Raw genomic sequence first — 17,223 nt, 5'->3', positions numbered from 1 at the left:
AATCTGAAAAGAAAGATAACTGGAATTCTGAACCACAGAAACTTTGCAACCTGCCTAAAAGTAACATTTAGGGTAAGAAATTACATTTTGTAACCTGTTTCTTTAGTATATTGAGCTTAGCTTGCGCACTTTGTTTTATTTGCTCAATAATCTGCTTTGTTCTGTCTGTTCTCTTATATTCACTTAAAACTCACCTTTTGTTATTAACTTGTTGCTTGTTTATAATAGAACCCAGTTTATGTAATTTCTAATGGGGGGGGGGCAAGAAGTTGTGTATATTTCCCTCCACGTTGAGGGAGGGGGCAAATTTCATAAAACCTTTTTGTTTGTACCCCTTAAAGGGAGTGGGAAGTGAGTGCTGGGGGAGACCTCTCACACAGAGCTGACCTCAGTCTGTGTCTGCAGTGAGGTGTGGCTCTGCCTATGTGCTTATCTGGAAGAGGCTTGTGAGCCTAACCCAGCAAGGTCAGGTAAAGGGGACCCAGGCTGGCAGAAGAGGCTGATGTGGGAAGGGGGAGGCTCAGTTAAACTCAGGCACATCAGGTGACACCCCAAAGGGCCCAAACCCCTCACAGATCCCATCACGGAAAAGCTGAGGGAACATCGACTGAGATGGCTGAGTAATGTGAGATGAGAGCTGGGATATGCTGGTCAGAGTACAATATCTAGTAGTCCCAGGAAAAAGACCACAAGGAAGACCCAGAAAAAGGTGATTTGAGACACTGAAGGAGGACACAAAGAAGATCAGCGTCAGCTTGGAAGACTCACTCAACAGGAATCTTTGGAGATGAAGAACAAGGATCACTGATCCCAACTAAAGGGGCAAAGCAAAGGAAAAGAAGATACGGCAGACTAATATAGGTCTGTATTATCTGAACACCTCAATCTTTAATGTATTTATCCTCCCAACACCCCTGTGAGGTAGGGTACTATCACCACCATTTTACAGACAGGGAACTGAGGCACCAAGAGGCTAAGTGACTCGCCCAAGTTCCCACAGAAGACTATGACAGAGCAGGTAACTGCACTCAGATCTCCCAAGGCTTAGCCTAGTGCCCTAATCACTAGACCATCCTTCCACTCCAACTCCAGTACATGTGCCACCTCGAATAATGGCTAAAGATTCCCTAACTGACTGAAAGTTGAGGATCTTGGTAACAGCTGATTAATGCACAGGAATTGCTGCTGTCCTTGAGGATTTTTGGAGTATTTTGCTGAGGAGAGTGAAAAGTGTGGATGAGAACTGTGGGGCTGCCATTCTCTCTGGCTCTAAGGAGTTCAAGTCACACACACACACTTTTATGCCATGCTGTAGAGCTGTGGTCTCTAACCTTTTTACATACAAGGTAACTATCTGAATTTAAGTGCAACCCAGGATCTACCCCGCCCCTTTCCTGAGGCCCCACCCTGCTCACTCCATCCGTCACTCACTCTCCCCCATCCTCACTCACTTTCACCGAGCTGGGGTAGGGGTTCGAGTGTGGGAGTGGGGTGCAGGAGGGGGTGAGAGGTCCAAGCTGTGGGAGGGAGTTTGGGTGCCGGAGGGGGCTCCAGGCTGGGGCAGAGCGTTGGGATGCAGGAAGGGGTGCAGGTTCAGGACTGGCACAGGGCTGCAGGAGGGGGTGCAGGTTCCCACTGGGCAGCGCTTACCTTGGGTGGCTCCTGGTCAGCAGGGCTAAAGGCAGGCTTCCTGCCTACCCCGGCCCTGCGCTGCTACCAGAAGCGGCTGGCATGTCCCTGTGGCTCCTTGGGCATGGGGGCATGTGGCTCCGTGCACTGTTCCTCTCTGCAGGCACCACCCCAACAGCTCCCTTTGGCCTCAATTCCCTATTCATGGCCAATGGGAGCTGCGGGGGCAGTGCTTTCAGACTCTAGCAGTGCAGGGAGACTCCCTGCCCCCTGGGGCCACGCCACCACAGGGACATGCCAGCCACTTCCAGGTCCAGGAGTAGCACGGGGCCAGGGAGCCTGCCTTAACCCCGCTCGCCGCTGGACTGTTAGTGGCCGGAGATCACAATTGACTGTCAGAGGCTCTAGGATCAACCAGTCGATTGTGATCTACCAGTTGGTGACCCTGCTGAAGAGAGACTGTGAAGTCATCACCTTAAGAAGATCAGAAGGAATGTGTAGGTGTATGTTCTAAGGAAGCGTTTTTCAAAGTTCGGGTCATAACCCAGTACTGGGTTATGGCATGTCAGGCACTGCGTTGCTCTGCTCAGCACTGCCAACCAGGACATTAAAAGTCCTGTTGGCAGTGCTGCCCAGCTAAGGCAGGCTATTGCCTACCTACTCCGACACTGTGCTGTGCTCTGGAAGTGGCCAGCAGTGGGTCTGGCTTCTAGGCAGGGGGGCCACAGGGCTCCGTGAGCTGCCTCCACCCTGAACACTGGCTCCACACTCCCACTGGCTAGGAACCGGCCAATGGGAACTGGGGGGGAGGGAGGTACTTAGGCGCCTCCACCTAGGATCCAGACCTGCTGCTGGCCACTGCAAGGGAGCAACACAATCCACGGTGCCAGGACAGGTGGGAAGCCTGACCAGGAGCCACCGGAGGTAAGTCCACACCCCGAACCCTGTGCCCCAATCCTCTGCCCCAGCTCTGAACCCCGCCCCCGAACCTGAAACCCCTTTCTGCACCCCAAACCCCTCATCCCCCAGCCCCACCCCAGAGCCCTGACCCCCTTCTGCACCCCAACCCCCTGCCCCAGCCCGGAGCCCCCTCCCCCTCCCTGAGTCCTCATTCCTGGCCCCACCCTGCAGCCCTCACCCCAACCCTCTGCCCTAGCTCTGAGCCCCTCCCATACCGCAAACCCCTCATTCCCAGGTCCATTGAGTCACAGGCATCAATTATTTTCTTCAACTGGGTCCCCATAAAAAAGTTTGAAAACCACTGTACTAACGTACATCCCAAAATAAAAATTTAATTACAACAGAATGGTGAATCTTATGTGGAAAACACCAATATAGTTACCACATAAAAACAAAATTATTCATAAGTATTTCCAGTGCTGGTTGTATGTGTTTATATTCATGAAATCTTTGTTCATTAAACCTGAGAGACTGTCATACAATAGCCTAAATTCCAGCTGCCATAGGAGGAAAGCGATGCAGAAAGTACTACTGGCAATTCTTTGCCACCAGTTGCTAGGCCTTAAAACTGCCTTTGTGCATGAACATCTAACAAAGTCTTTTCGCGCTGCTGCAGGGTATGAAGGTCTTGCACAGCAATTTTCTGACAAATTGGCACATGACTATTTTGCAAGCCATCTTGCTACTCTCTAGCCTGAAGCTCCTTCAGAGGGTGCTAGCTTAGTTAGTAGTACTATTATCCAGGAAACCAGGTCCTGATATTTAATCATGCAACTGCAGAGTGTTCCTTATCTGTGACCACAGCTGTCAACTCTAATGCCAAGTGAGCAAGAGAAGGGGGGGGGGGGGGCGCAAAGGGGAAAAGAACAGCAACATCTTAAGTTTTGCTAATAGCAGCAGAAGCTGTGCCAATGAATGAATGCTCAAAATTCCACGTACATGTATGTGTGTCAATTTTCACAGCTTGTGTTTGTCATGCTGTCTGGAGTGGCTCACAACCATGAGTGCCAACCTCAGGGCAAACTGTCAAAAAGCAGGGAAGAGACACCAAACTAGTTGTATGTTCTATAAAAAGATTTCACCAAACCAGTAACAAGTGTTAACTCCTAAAGCTCTCCAACAGTCGTACCATGGAGTCACAGACAGTCCCCTTGGGCATTCCAGTTTATCTTGCCACCCAGGCAGGCTGGACTCTGTGATGGATGGTCACTTCACCCCAAAAATCACAATAATATTCAGGTTACAACCAGTCCCAAAACACCAGTCACTTCTTTCAGGTCAAGTGTACTCAGATCTCAAACGAATGACCATGCCTGTAGTCAATCCTGTAATAAACTAAAGATTTATTAACTAACAAAAGAAATTAGAGGTTTACAAGGTTAAAACAGGAAACATACATACATACACCAATGAGTTACAGTCATAGATTTAAAAAAGCTAACATAAGCTTCTATAATAAGCAGCTGTATACGTCCTTTAGGGCTGAGCCATAACATGCAGCATGGGGATCTGTTACTTATGTTTACAAATTTTTGCCCCTCAGAGTCCAGACAGCATAAAGAGACTCAGTTTCTCCTTTTCAGGGATTTTTATCTCCTTCACTCCAGAATCCAAGCTGATGGGATGAGTTCATCCCCAGGCCTCCCCTTCTGGAGGGAGTGAGGAATACAATCAACAAGATTTCCTCTCCTTTGATGCTACATAATGCCTCATTTGACTTCAATGGGTCATCTTGTGTGCTGGACAAGCACTTTAATTAATGCTTCTTCTGTTTGGTAAATTATATAATTGCAGAGGTTGACAATGCAAACACTGAATATGACTTTATACTATGGGATACAGATATTATAAAAAGTAGGATTAATACATGCAGCATCCTACAAGCAATTCCATAAAGTCTAAACACTGAACACATTCTTATATCTATTTTAAACTATACTAACCCACAGATAAGCCAGACTGGCCAGACCAGCTATGCATTAGTCAGTGTGTTCACTGAGGCCTGGAGCACTGGCATAAGCTGGCACCTGGTCTGCCAGCACCACAGTGTTCGCTTTCAGAGAGCCCATGTATAGTACTGTTCGTGCACTCTAAGTGGTAACAGAGAGAGTGTGTGTTACTAGAAAGGCAATCAAAGCATTTTTCCTCATTTCAAAGTTTTAGTTACTACTGTGGCTCCATATTCCCCTGTGCAATCTCCCTATAGAAAAAGGAAGAACACACAGCTCTCGGATTGCAAAAAGACATTTTAGTAGCACCTGTCTGTGTGCTAGGTGTTATGCCTAGACAATGGGGTCTTGATCCTGAGTGGGGCCTCTGGATGCTGCCATGATATTATAAATAGCTTTAGGAAACTATAGCATCGAAGATACAAGGTCATTAAAAATAATCTCCCTATTTACTTTTGTGTTTAAAAGAACATTTCCCTCTGCTGATTTGAATACATCAAAAAAGTGTTGTTTACATGGAGCTTTACAATATTATGAATATGTATTTCAGCAACAATAGTGTGAGAACCAGAGGGTCTGCAATACCTGTCTTTCCATCAAACATGTAAGAATCAGATATTGGCATGGTAGCATTTGCAGAATTGGCAAATGGGAATTTACATTTTTCATAATTTGTCCATTAACCTACTAAGTAACCTGTAGTAGTTCTCATGTGTATGGCTGGCCGGGCGGGCTGGGGGGGGAGGGGGGGGTGTCGCATGAAAAAAAATAACCATAAAAAAGAGTAGCATTACTTGCATTTCCAGTGACTGCACAGAACAAAATGAAGTACATTATAAACTGAAGAAATTTTTTTGCTAGTAAGAAACAATTTTTCAGAAAGACATTTTCAGCATTGTCAATAGTCTCTTGACTTCAGTAGTGAAGCACTATCCCAGTCAAAGGAAAACGAAGTATTTTTACCCATCTGTATGTGGATACAGCTGTATAATTTGCTACGTTGTCAAATGCTTTAAATTACTATAGTGTAAGTTTAAGTTCCACCATCACCAGACAGCCTGCTATGTCACATTTTCTCAGACCAGGTAGGGCTACATGTAAAGTTTTGCCAGCCTATCTATTCCATTAAGGATATGAATTTTTATTTTTATTTTTAAATTTAGCTATGCTAGCAAAAACCCAAATGCAAAATGTAATTATATTGGCATAAAAGGAGCTTGTGCAGATCTAGCTTGTTTTGTTTGGGGAACAGTTATAAGCTATGTTAGCAAAAGCATTTTTTTTGCCAGCATTAGCTGTGTCTGCAGTAGGAGGGTTTGCCAGTATAGCTATGATGGCAAGGCTTTGAAGTGCAGACAAGGCTTCACTGTTAAGGAAGCCAACAGAAGACTTAAATGAGGCACTACAACCATTCCTTAACTACAGATATAGGCGGTAACACCATTTCCCATCCTGTGATCCACAGAGATCGACCAGCAACAGAAGAAGCAGAAAGAGAACATTCAAATGTTGGTAGCAGAAAACAGTTTAATATAAAAGACTCGAGCACAAAGCATATTTACAACATTTTGCCATTGCTATGAAGAGAGACAGTGCAAAACACACCAACCTTCTGCTTACTGCATTGACTCTCCAGTGAGCACAGAATCCAACTCAGTGTGTCTGACCTGAGGTTCAAAGCCCTCAACAAGTGAGGGGGGAGCGGCTTTATCTACCTGAGAGATGAACTCTCCCTCCTCAACAGCTACATGTGAGGATGGGAGACAAGTCTCACAGGAGAGGGACCTAGAATATGAAATGGACTTCTCCAAAGGCAAAAAATGACCACATAGGTCTTATCACGTCCAGCAACAAATACAGAAGATATTTGACTTACGTTTCCCTCAAATTATTTTTTAATTCTTTCCCTCACTCACACAAATCAGATCTATAAATTAATCAAGCCTTCCTAAAGGCTGGAAAGGAGGAAACATTTCTCGTTTCAAATTCTTGGCGGATGCTCAGATACTATGGCGATACAGGCTATAAATTTAGCTAGCTAAATATAACAAAGGAACTATACTATACTTAAGATGCATTGATTAAAAATAGTGTACTTACAGCCTCCCATGCCTTTCATCAAAAAACTACAACCAACCAGCGATGTGAACTGGACTTCTCCTTAATCGCAAATATTTACCTGTTAATGAGTCTACACATTTTGGATTTAGCTAATAAACTGGCAACAGAAAGAGTTACAAACGACGCATTTAAAAAAAGGAAGTTCTGAATTTCATAACCATTACTGACACTGATATGACTCAGGAAATACGCAATACTACAAATTTCAAAACACAGTAAGAGCATCCAGGGAGTGGGAACTGGAGCAGAATTATAATTAAAAAACAATTATACTTTAAGGATTTGTAAAAAAAACCCAACAACTTAAGAGCTGTCTATTAGACATCACAGAAGATCTCATACAAAGTTCAACTCAGCATCCTGGGCAAATTTATCTTGGTAACTACGTTCTGTTTGACTTAAAGTTCTGTCCAATTACAGCTATACAGATTATACTGCCCTTTCTTAAAAGCCTGGTATGCAGTGTTGCTTGTGAAAAATGACTACAAAATACAGAAGAAGTGGTATTTCAGTTTATAAAGCAATTAGGGCTCTTTGGATGACTTGAGTTAGGGTATTAGCTTATTCTCTTGTTACTTCCATTTCCAGGCTCACATTTTAAATATTGAATTTATATCCAAGAAATAGGTGCAGTGTCTACACAAGCCAAATTACCCTTCAGCAACTAGCTGCGACCAGTAAATAGGACAGCCCTATATTTTCAACTGTTTCATTCTTGTGTCTTATTTTTATGTAATTTGTACTAAAATCAGTAGTATTTGAATCCTCTATTATGTATTTCATTCCTGCAAAAAGCTAACACAAACAATCGGTCACTGATGTGACCTCCCAATTCTTTTCCTCTTTTGAATGCCAAGTATTCTACTAAAGCTGTAGTGTTATTACAACGTTGTTTTCAGAAGATTCAATGATCTGCTGGCCTAAAATGTTCCTACAGCAAGCCATGCTTTCAACTTAACATTCCCTCAAGGTCACAGGCTTCCAACACACCCAAGTTGCCAACCCTTATAGAACAATCCTATAGAATTATGTGGAGATGAAACCAATAGGTTTCTAAAGAAATTGTTCTAAAAGACTATCCTCTCTATAGAACGTCTGTAAAAATATATTTATAGAATTTGTTCAGGCATGCTACATAAGGAAAGGGACGTCCATTTCAACAGATTTCCACATGTGCAAGGTGTATATTGTACCTAACATACTGTAGTGAACACTCAGTGTAATATACTACTTCTGTCAGACACAGTCCTGCTCTTTCCTTGAAGCCCCACTGTGAAACATTGGCACTCTAACATTTGCTTTCATGAGTAGAACCTACACAGGCAACAGCCATAGGTAAGGAACTTGAACAGACAGAATGGTGCCAGCTCTCACAATGTTTGCCATTCTTCTCAAAGCCTCAGTTCCTGGTTTTTCATTCACAAAGTATGAAGCTGAATGGAGCTTAAAGTTGAACAAGTGAAATATTATTAGCCCCCCGGGGTCTATTCTGTCCACGTGTCCGAGTTGCTTCCTGTCTAATTCCCTGCATTATCTATTCCACTGTTATCCCATCATTAACAGTCATTCCAGGGAACACTGGCCCTCTGATTCCAATTTCACTGATCATAATATACCAGGAGCTATGTGATTATGTGAAAATTTCAGCTTGCTTTTAAAATGCATTTTTTTCAGTTGTGGAGAAAAACTTGAGAACATGACCCCGCTAAAACCTCAGAAATCAAAAAAGTAAATAAAAACAGAGCCACAATATGTTTTAATGACAGGTTTCAGAGTAGCAGCTGTGTTAGTCTGTATAGGCAAAAAGAAAAAGGAGGACTTGTGGCACCTTAGAGACTAACAAATTTATTTGAGCATAAGCTTTCGTGAACTACAGCTCACTTCATCGGATACATTCAGTGGAAAATACAGTGGGGAGATTTTAATATACACAGAGAACATGAAACAATGGGTGTTACCATACAGACTGTAACAAGAGTGATCAGGTAAGGTGAGCTATTACCAGCAGGAGAGCAGGGGGAGGAACCTTTTGTAGTGATAATCAAGGTGGGCCATTTCCAGCAGTTGACAAGAACGTCTGTGAGGAACAGCGGGGCGGGGGGGGGGAAGGGGCGGAGAAATAAACACGGGGAAATAGTTTTGCTTTGTGTAATGACCCATCCACTCCCAGTCTTTATTCAAGCCTAAATTGTAACCAGTTTGCAAATTAATTCCAATTCAGCAGTCTCTTGTTGGAGTCTGTTTTTCAAGCTTTTTTGGTTGAAGAATTGCCACTTTTAGGTCTGTAGTCTAGTGACCAGAGAGACTGAAGTGTTCTCTGCCTGGTTTTTGAATGTTATAATTCTTGACGTCTGATTTGTGTCCATTTATTCTTTTACGTAGAGACTGTCCAGTTTGGCCAATGTACATGGTAGAGGGGCATTGCTGGCACATGATGGCATATATCACATTGGTACATATGCAGGTGAATGAGCCTCTGATAGCGTGGCTGATGTGATTAGGCCCTATGCTGGTGTCCCCGGAATAGATATGTGGACACAGTTGGCAACGGGCTTTGTTGCAAGGATAGGTTCCTGGGTTAGTGGTTCTGTTGTGTGGTGTGTGGTTGCTGGTGAGTATTTGCTTCAGGTTGGGGGGCTGTCTGTATGCAAGGACTGGCCTGTCTCCCAAGATCTGTGAGCGTGATGGGTCATCCTTCAGGATAGGTTGTAGATCCTTGATGATGCATTGGAGAGGTTTTAGTTGGGGGCTGAAGGTGATGGCTAGTGGCGTTCTGTTATTTTCTTTGTTGGGCCTGTCCTGTAGTAGGTAATTTCTGGGTACTCTTCTGGCTCTGTCAATCTGTTTCTTCACTTCAGCAGGTGGGTATTGTAGTTGTAAGAACGCTTGATAGAGATCTTGTAGGTGTTTGTCTCTGTCTGAGGGGTTGATTTTTAAACAATTTCAAGATTATATTTTTAGGACCGGACATTATTTTGTTGGGTTGGCAATACTGAGACAGACCAAGAGATGAAAGCAGTGAACAGATTTTATGAAACCCTGTGTCTCTAAGAACTGCAAACTAGCTGATAAGCAGTTCTCCAAGAACTTACTGCTTATATATTCAGATAAATCAGAACTAGGAAGGCCATTTGCAGTGGTTCCATCTGGTGATGCCCAACAGTTACCTCCATTTCAAAGGATGGAAGCAGGAAGTACCAGGAACCAAGACAGCATTCCCATATTCTCTCAGCTAAGCAGATTCCTGTTGGTTTACTGGTCTATGAAACAGGAGGGTTTCCTGAAATCCAAGAACTCATTCCATGATCAACAAGAGTTGTCCCTGAAATCATAGCTGGACCACGTTACCCTTTGTACAGATCATGCCAAAAAAAGAATATGTACTATATCTAAAGAACCCAGTCAGTCAACGATGGATTCACAATCTAATTATTTTTCTCTGTGCCTTCACCAAGAAATCTGCTTGCACAGAATGCTTATCACATGACATTTATTAGCATTCCTGTTTTTTTCTGCAACTCCTACTAGCTGGCATCTCATGTGACAATAGTAAAGAATAAAAGAATGAGTCACTTCTAACACAAGGAATTCGTCAGAATAAGCAAAACACTATTATTCCCCAAAACTAAACTACTTTCTGTCATCCCTGATGAAAATCTTGATCCAGAACACTCCTTCAGCCCCTTTCTTGTAGGCTTCATGCCACATATTTAAGGAAACAGTATACATAATGCCTTTTTTAAATAACATTTTAGTTCTATAAAACTTCCCTTTGCTTCTTAAGGCATGGACAGTAAATTCTTCATCCCACCCTGGTAATTTTACGTTCTGAAAGGAGCAATAGTGTGTCTGGCACAATAAATAATAAAACATCACTAAAAATACACTTGTTACACTTTGAGTTAAATTTGGTTTAATCACTGTCATTGCTAGAGTTATTGCTCACATCAAGAACAGGGAGGAGTGATTCCATCTGAATGCATACAGACCAATATCAGTGCTATACCACAGTTATCTGAAACAAAGTAATGCTTCAACATCTCCTATACAGATAGTACACTTTATATTCAAGCTTATTTTATGTCACTCATGACATTCAAATAACTAAGGTTGTACTGTTAGACAATATCCATCTTTGGCTCCCTCCCTAATCCATTTTCATTGCACCAATTTACATTAATTGGGTCTCAAGATGCTCATATACTACAATGACTGACATGATATAACCTAGGTAGAACAGAATCTGAGATCTAAATTTTAGATCTGTTCTTCAATGAGGCTGTTTATTGCAGTAGCAACTGTAGGCCCTAGTCAAGATGGGGGCCTACTTGTACTAAGTGCTGTACACTTATATACTAGCAGTCCCTTGTCCTAAAAATCTTACAATCTAAGTAAGCAAAAGAGATAAAAGAAATATTGTCTCTATTTTAAAGATGAGAAGACTGAGGCAGAGATTAAATAACTTGCCTGAAGTCACACAGAATCCTGAAACAGAGCCATTAATTGACCCCAGGTTCCCAGTCCAGTAACTTAACCAAAGACCATCTCTTCCACCAGTCCACAATTGACTTTGATCAAGCCAGTTTTTCTACGCATGAGTCTGCCGTGGTAGCTTTAACATTTATATAGACAAGCAAGTCCTTGGTAAGGGTTTCACATGGATTACCAGAAATGTCTCTTTTCGTATTTCAGGTTCTCTGTGGTGATACGTCCATTCTTATGTCAGTTATACATTCCCACAGCTCTTAAGTCGTCTTCCAACTCCCCTTCAACTTACTTTTGAAGAGTCCTCTTTTCATTTGGTTTCATTGCTACTTTTTATTTGTAAGCATGAAATAATTTCTTTTATTTCACCCAGATGTGTTTTCCACTTCTCTGTTAAAGAAGTTCTTGCATCTGGAATCTCCTTTTACATGGACTGCTTAATCTATTGGAAAAAGTCCTTTTCACTTTATCTTAAAAAAACACAAAACCAAAACTGGTTTACAGCGGGGATGGGGACTGAAAGGGTTGGCTTACCCACTGCAGAAGTATTTCAAGTTTTGATACTTGAAGATTCTCAGTGAAGCTTCATTTCAGTTAGATTGTCAGAGTGATGATTTGATGACTAAACAACCTTAGCCTCATATTAAAGCTGGCTACCACAGTCTTGTCCTTTGTCCCAGTTCTGTAAATGAGGCACTGAGCCAGCATATGTTGGGAGTTCAAAAACTTGCCAGCTACAACACCTGTGGTTTAAATGGGCTGCTGTGCAGTACCTGTTCAAGAGCACTTTCTGCTGTCCTTCCAGGTCAACTTAATTTCCTCTTTATTTTCATCTGATTCTTATGATCATACCTTGACTGCACACCAGGGACCAGTTAGAGAGAGATGGAGCAACTATATTCTGCTTCTCTCTCCTATATTTTATGCAGTGTTCAGTGTTAATTATCTGGAGTGTACTCCCTTCCCACTTTCAAATTTCCTCCTGTCCCTTCCCCGTTATTGTGTCACTTCCATTATCCAACTGTATAAGATTTTGGTTACTTTTTTACCATGTCATCCCTCCATCTGTTTAAAAAAACACCTCAGTCACACATGATTCAATACAGCCACTAAACTGCCCCTCAGCCCCCCACATGAATGTTATGTCCCCACCACAGCCCTACAGAGGGGGTTCAGCATCTTTAAAATGTAAGATGCATGTAGCTGGGTAAGTTAAGGCACCCAAGTTTGAATGTTCTGGCCTCCATTTTCCAGGCTGAATTTAACACCGTGTTTTTCATGACACCAACAGGGACCTCCACCATCATGCAAAATGTTCATCAACACAAGCAAAAAATTAACCTCAAACGTAGCAGAGATCAAAATACATATTGTGGATGAGGACAGTGTCTTTTGGTTTAGGTTATTCAACATTTACATAAGTTGTACTTTTAAATGCAATTATTTACATAGCATTATAGGTCCAATACATAGGTCAAGCATTGAGATCTTAGCCTTACATGTAAGTGGATATGAACACTACTACAACAGTGTACCTAGATCTCTAGCATTGAAAGACAAGACTAAATAATGGATCGCATTTTAGCATTTAAAGCACCTGACTGATGGAGTGCCAACAAAATAAGTTTAACAAATGAGTTTGGTCCAACAGGTGAACCAGAATAGAAATCTATAAAACAATAAGCCATCCAGTAGAGGGCAGGGGAACTCAACTCACATGTGTTAGAATTCATCCTAAGAGAAAAGGAGTACTTGTGGCACCTTAGAGACTAACCAATTTGAGTCTAAGGTGCCACAAGTACTCCTTTTCTTTTTGCGAATACAGACTAATATGGCTATTATTCTGAAACCCATTCTAAGAGAGTTTCCATTTGCCAGTATTTCTCCAGAACATATTCTAGAGAGTACTCATTATATAAAATATACCCAATATAAACTGATGGGTACCTTGCAAAATGGGGCTCTGGTTCATGAGTGGGACTCCAAGGTTCTACTGCAATACAAATAATATGGTGTATAAACAATTTCCTTTTGAATTTTATAGGACTTAATAATTAAGAAAAATGTAACAGGCCTGCTCAAAACAAAATCAATACCATCCTAAAAAAGCCCACACATCCCTTCCAATTAAAGTCTGATAAGAGACAGGCTCAGAACCATACCCTAAATACCAGACTGATTGAAAATTGCTTCCCTTGCTGGCCCAGGGCCAGCGGGCTTTCGCTACACTGCAAACACCACACCACCAGCACACAGATATTTATATCTATATCGTTTTGTTGAAGCATCTAAACTGCTCTCAGCTGCCACAGTGGAACATGGGGACAGAGCTGGCCTCTTAGGTATCCAGGTCCCAAGCTATTCAGGCCTTTATAAATCTAAGACCCCGCCTTGATTTGCACATGAGAGCAAATAGTGAGACAATTTCTGGCTACTGATTCCACTTGAGTTTCCAGGAACAGTCAGGGATCTCAAAACATCCCCAATGTGTGAAATGTGAAGAAACTTCCTCAATAATGGCAGCTGGAACCACCCCAGCTATTTAATCAGCATCTCTCCTCCAGTCCACATCATCTCAATCTTTTCTGGAGGAAACTTCAACTCATTTGTTCTCATCGACACCCCAGCTTTGGTCAGGCAACATGAACACAATCTGATGGAAATGAAACACTGCTACATATCACCTGGACAATGACACCAGAACTCAGAATGCCTTGCTATCTCCTTCAGCAGCCTCTCATGCACATTGGCTAGAAGAGGTGACCGATTAAGTGGGTGGGTTGGTTGGATTTTTTTTTTTTTTGGTGGTGAGGGGAAAGGGAGCAGAAGAGGGGAAATCTTCCAGGATCTCCACATATGATAAAATACATCTAGAGATGAACACAATTGCCTTTTCTCCCCCTTCAATAAAGGCAATATTTAATAAAACTAAAAACTCCATGTTAAACAGCCATATTTTGCCAGAATTTACCAATGTCTATGGCATAAGGTTGAGGGAAATTAAAAAATGGGAATTGCCAGAGGTTCTCATGCTCAAGTTTTTCTCCTGAAGGAAGAAAAAAACCCCATACATTTAGGTTTATCTTCTAAACCACTTTGCAAAACATCCTGTAAAATGTTGAGGTTTGACTTCTGTACTATTTGCCTTTTTTATCTTCACAGTAGAAGTGCTTCTTCTCCAAAGACAGTCAAATTGTTTCTGCTACTTACACTGTACGTGCTAAGAGCCAGAGTTCAGTGCATTTTAGGAAACAGCATTTTTCTCTATATAATTTTAGTTATATGCCATTGCCCCATCATCCAACTTGAACCATCATAGGCAAGAGAAATGTGAACTTGTAAGAATACATTATTAGTGGATTACACAAGATTTCAAATATAAATGTATCCAATCCACCAGAAGTGGCTCAGAAATTTAACTCCCATTGTCTACTTTGTAACAGGGCAATTAGAAGTTTGAAAGCCAAGTGAAGAGGAAGAAAAGCAACAGCAAGTGTTCAGAAAGAAAGTGGAGCTTTGATAAAGCTGGACCAAAGCAACAAGAAGAGGAATCCATGTGTCGAAGCTGGAGCAACGACAAGAACTTAACTATACGAAGCTTGCTTTGGTTTTAAAGAAAGCCCCTTCCATTGTATTACCAACCACGTACAGTCATGCCCTGGTGGCATTCTAGCAGTGGTGTAGGTACCCTAATAGAACAAGTGTACCACAGATGGCTCAGAAAAACTGAAGCACTTGTACTTCTTAGTTTAAAAAAATTTTGAAAGCTTGCTAGCTAGAAGGCTGATCCTTCTAAAAAATCCTTACTATGGCAATGGGTGTAGAGCCAGGCCTAGACTCTGATCCTGTCCCTTGAGGAGTAGTACGGATGGACAATGCAAGAGAAATTATAATTCTGCCATTTGGTCACCTGTTTTTTCCATTACAGCAAGTCCTGGAACAGCTGGCCCTGTTGTTGCCATGCTCACAGCTACATACACTCATGACTCTGACTCATAATTTTGTAGGACAAACATTACTTTTCCCTCTCCTTTTTGGCAGCTTTTTACAGATTTCATGGTTTACAACTGCATCTTACTTTTTCATTTGAAGAAAGCCGCATGTGGAGAATAAATATTAAAAATCTATTCCAAACTAAAAGGTCTCCGATTTCCTCACCACTATATTTACTGCTAAGTTTTTTGTACTCTACATAAAAAAATACCAACTACAAATGGCACAGAAATAAAGAAAGTTTTGCCTGTTTCCAATAATTTATTTTATTCTCCATGGAATTCACCTGTTTTATGTGTTGCTGCCTCCTAAATCTGTCTACCTCTTGTCGGTGAGATTTAATTGTTGAAGGGGGGACAGAGGGATCTTTTTTTAAAAAAAAACAAACCTTTTCCACAACTGTAAGAAATAAAAATTGTCTGTGCAGTAATACTCTGTTGCCAAAGTTAGGCAACTAAATCCCTATTTAGGCCCCTCAGTGGCCCAATTTCCAGAAGTGAGAACCTGCAGCTTCCATTGAAAGATACCTGCTTTTGTAAATTTTGGCTTCAGTATGTACATGTCAATATTTTACTATGTTGCATTTCATTTGGCACCTGGATACTTAATTATACAGAAAAAAGAAAAACACATTTATCCAAGAATGAAAAATTTCCATCTTTAGTCACCAGCTTGAGAGGCACGGACACCAAAGTGGGGACTGGAAACTGGGATCTGCAGCCTTGAAATAGAATCAGAGAAACATCTTTGTTTCTCAGGTCAAGTAACTTGTGAGAACACCATTCCTAGAGAAGAAAGATGTACTTCTGGTTAAGGGACAGGATTGGGACTCAGGCGTTGAGTTCAGTTCCCACCTCTGACACTTCCTATGTGACTTTGGGCAAGTAAAGTCATGCTCTGCCTCAATTCCCCATCTGTAAAATGGAGATACTACTACCTCCTTTATCTGTCTGGCCTATATTACTTTTAAGCAATTTGGGACAGACACTGTCTCAATGGGAGCTTGATCTCAGTTTGGAATCTACTGAAATACAAATCCTTCCCGTATCATTGCTCTATACTAATAAGTCTTTTACAAATACAAGTACAATCAGAATATGCCATCCATGCCAGAATGATCTAACAATCTAAATTAGACAAATAATGACAGTCTCTGGGACAGTTGAGGGGAAAAGTGCAAAAAGAGGAAGAATTGTTCTCGTCAGAGGATCAAGACCAGACTATTTGTAAATGTGTGAACTTCCTGATTTTTTTGACAGTGAGGGAAGAGCGTTTTTTTTTCTTATTTGTTGATGAGAGTAAGAGGGAAGAAAGCAGGAAGATCAAGAGTGAATATTACAAAATTTTCCTCAAAGGTGACTTAAAAGAAGGTAGAGTGTCCAAGTTTAATAGTTTTACTAATGTGCAGGAGAGTTCAGGAACTCTTTGTGGCCTACTACAGTAAATTACACGGGTCATGAACTCACAGAAGCAGAGGCCTTTGTATACAGCTGAAAGTTTGGAACTTTCTAGTAGAGAAAAATATAAAACATATTCAAGGTAACTTATTGACACTCCATATGCCCCTGGTGTTCCACGGTAATTAGTGATCTATTATCACACAGTGAATTAGATTCTGCACAGGATTTTTTGTTTGTTTGTTTTTTTTCTTAAAAAAAAACCCAAACAAACTAATCATAGAAGTGTAGAGCTGGAAGGAACATCAAGAGGTCAAGTCCAGACCCCTCTGTAATCCTTGACCATTCGTGACAGGTATTTGTCCCACCTGTTCTTAAAAACCTCCAATGATGGGAATTCCACAACCTCCCTCGGAAGTCTGTTCCAGTGCTTAACTTCTCTTACAGTTAGAAAGTTTTTTCCTAATGCCTAAACTAATTCTTCCTTGATGAAGACTAAGCCGATTACGTCTTATCCTACCTTCGGCGGACACAGAACAATTAGGCCCCATCTTCTTTATAACAGCCCTTAACATATTAAGGCTGTTCTTAGGTCTCCCTGCAGTCTTCCTTTCTCAAGGCTAAATATGCTCACTTTTTTTTTTTTTTTTTTTTAAATAAAACCTTTCTTCATAGGTCAGGTTTTCTAA

The 17,223-nt window shown here is 41.6% G+C and overlaps 1 protein-coding gene across 2 annotated transcripts in view; it reads right to left on the bottom strand.

Annotated features, from left to right (window-relative positions):
• FGD4 (FYVE, RhoGEF and PH domain containing 4) overlaps positions 1-17,223 on the bottom strand; it is a 187,222-nt gene that overhangs the window by 117,483 nt on the left and 52,516 nt on the right. Inside the window, exon 1 of one of the 2 annotated variants that reach the window (XM_073321787.2) lies at positions 6,639-6,779. The exons of the other annotated variant lie outside the window; for it this stretch is intronic. Within the exon in view, the coding sequence (XP_073177888.1) occupies positions 6,639-6,657 (19 nt within the window). The 5' untranslated portion in view covers positions 6,658-6,779. Of the gene's footprint in view, positions 1-6,638; positions 6,780-17,223 lie in introns of those variants that run through there. 2 annotated transcript variants of the gene reach the window in all.

Source organism: Lepidochelys kempii, chromosome 1 (genome assembly GCF_965140285.1).
Source record: "Lepidochelys kempii isolate rLepKem1 chromosome 1, rLepKem1.hap1, whole genome shotgun sequence".
Taxonomy (NCBI): domain Eukaryota; kingdom Metazoa; phylum Chordata; order Testudines; family Cheloniidae; genus Lepidochelys; species Lepidochelys kempii.
The sequence above is the reverse complement of the archived record's forward strand: the minus strand, read 5'-3'. Positions and strand labels throughout refer to the sequence as shown.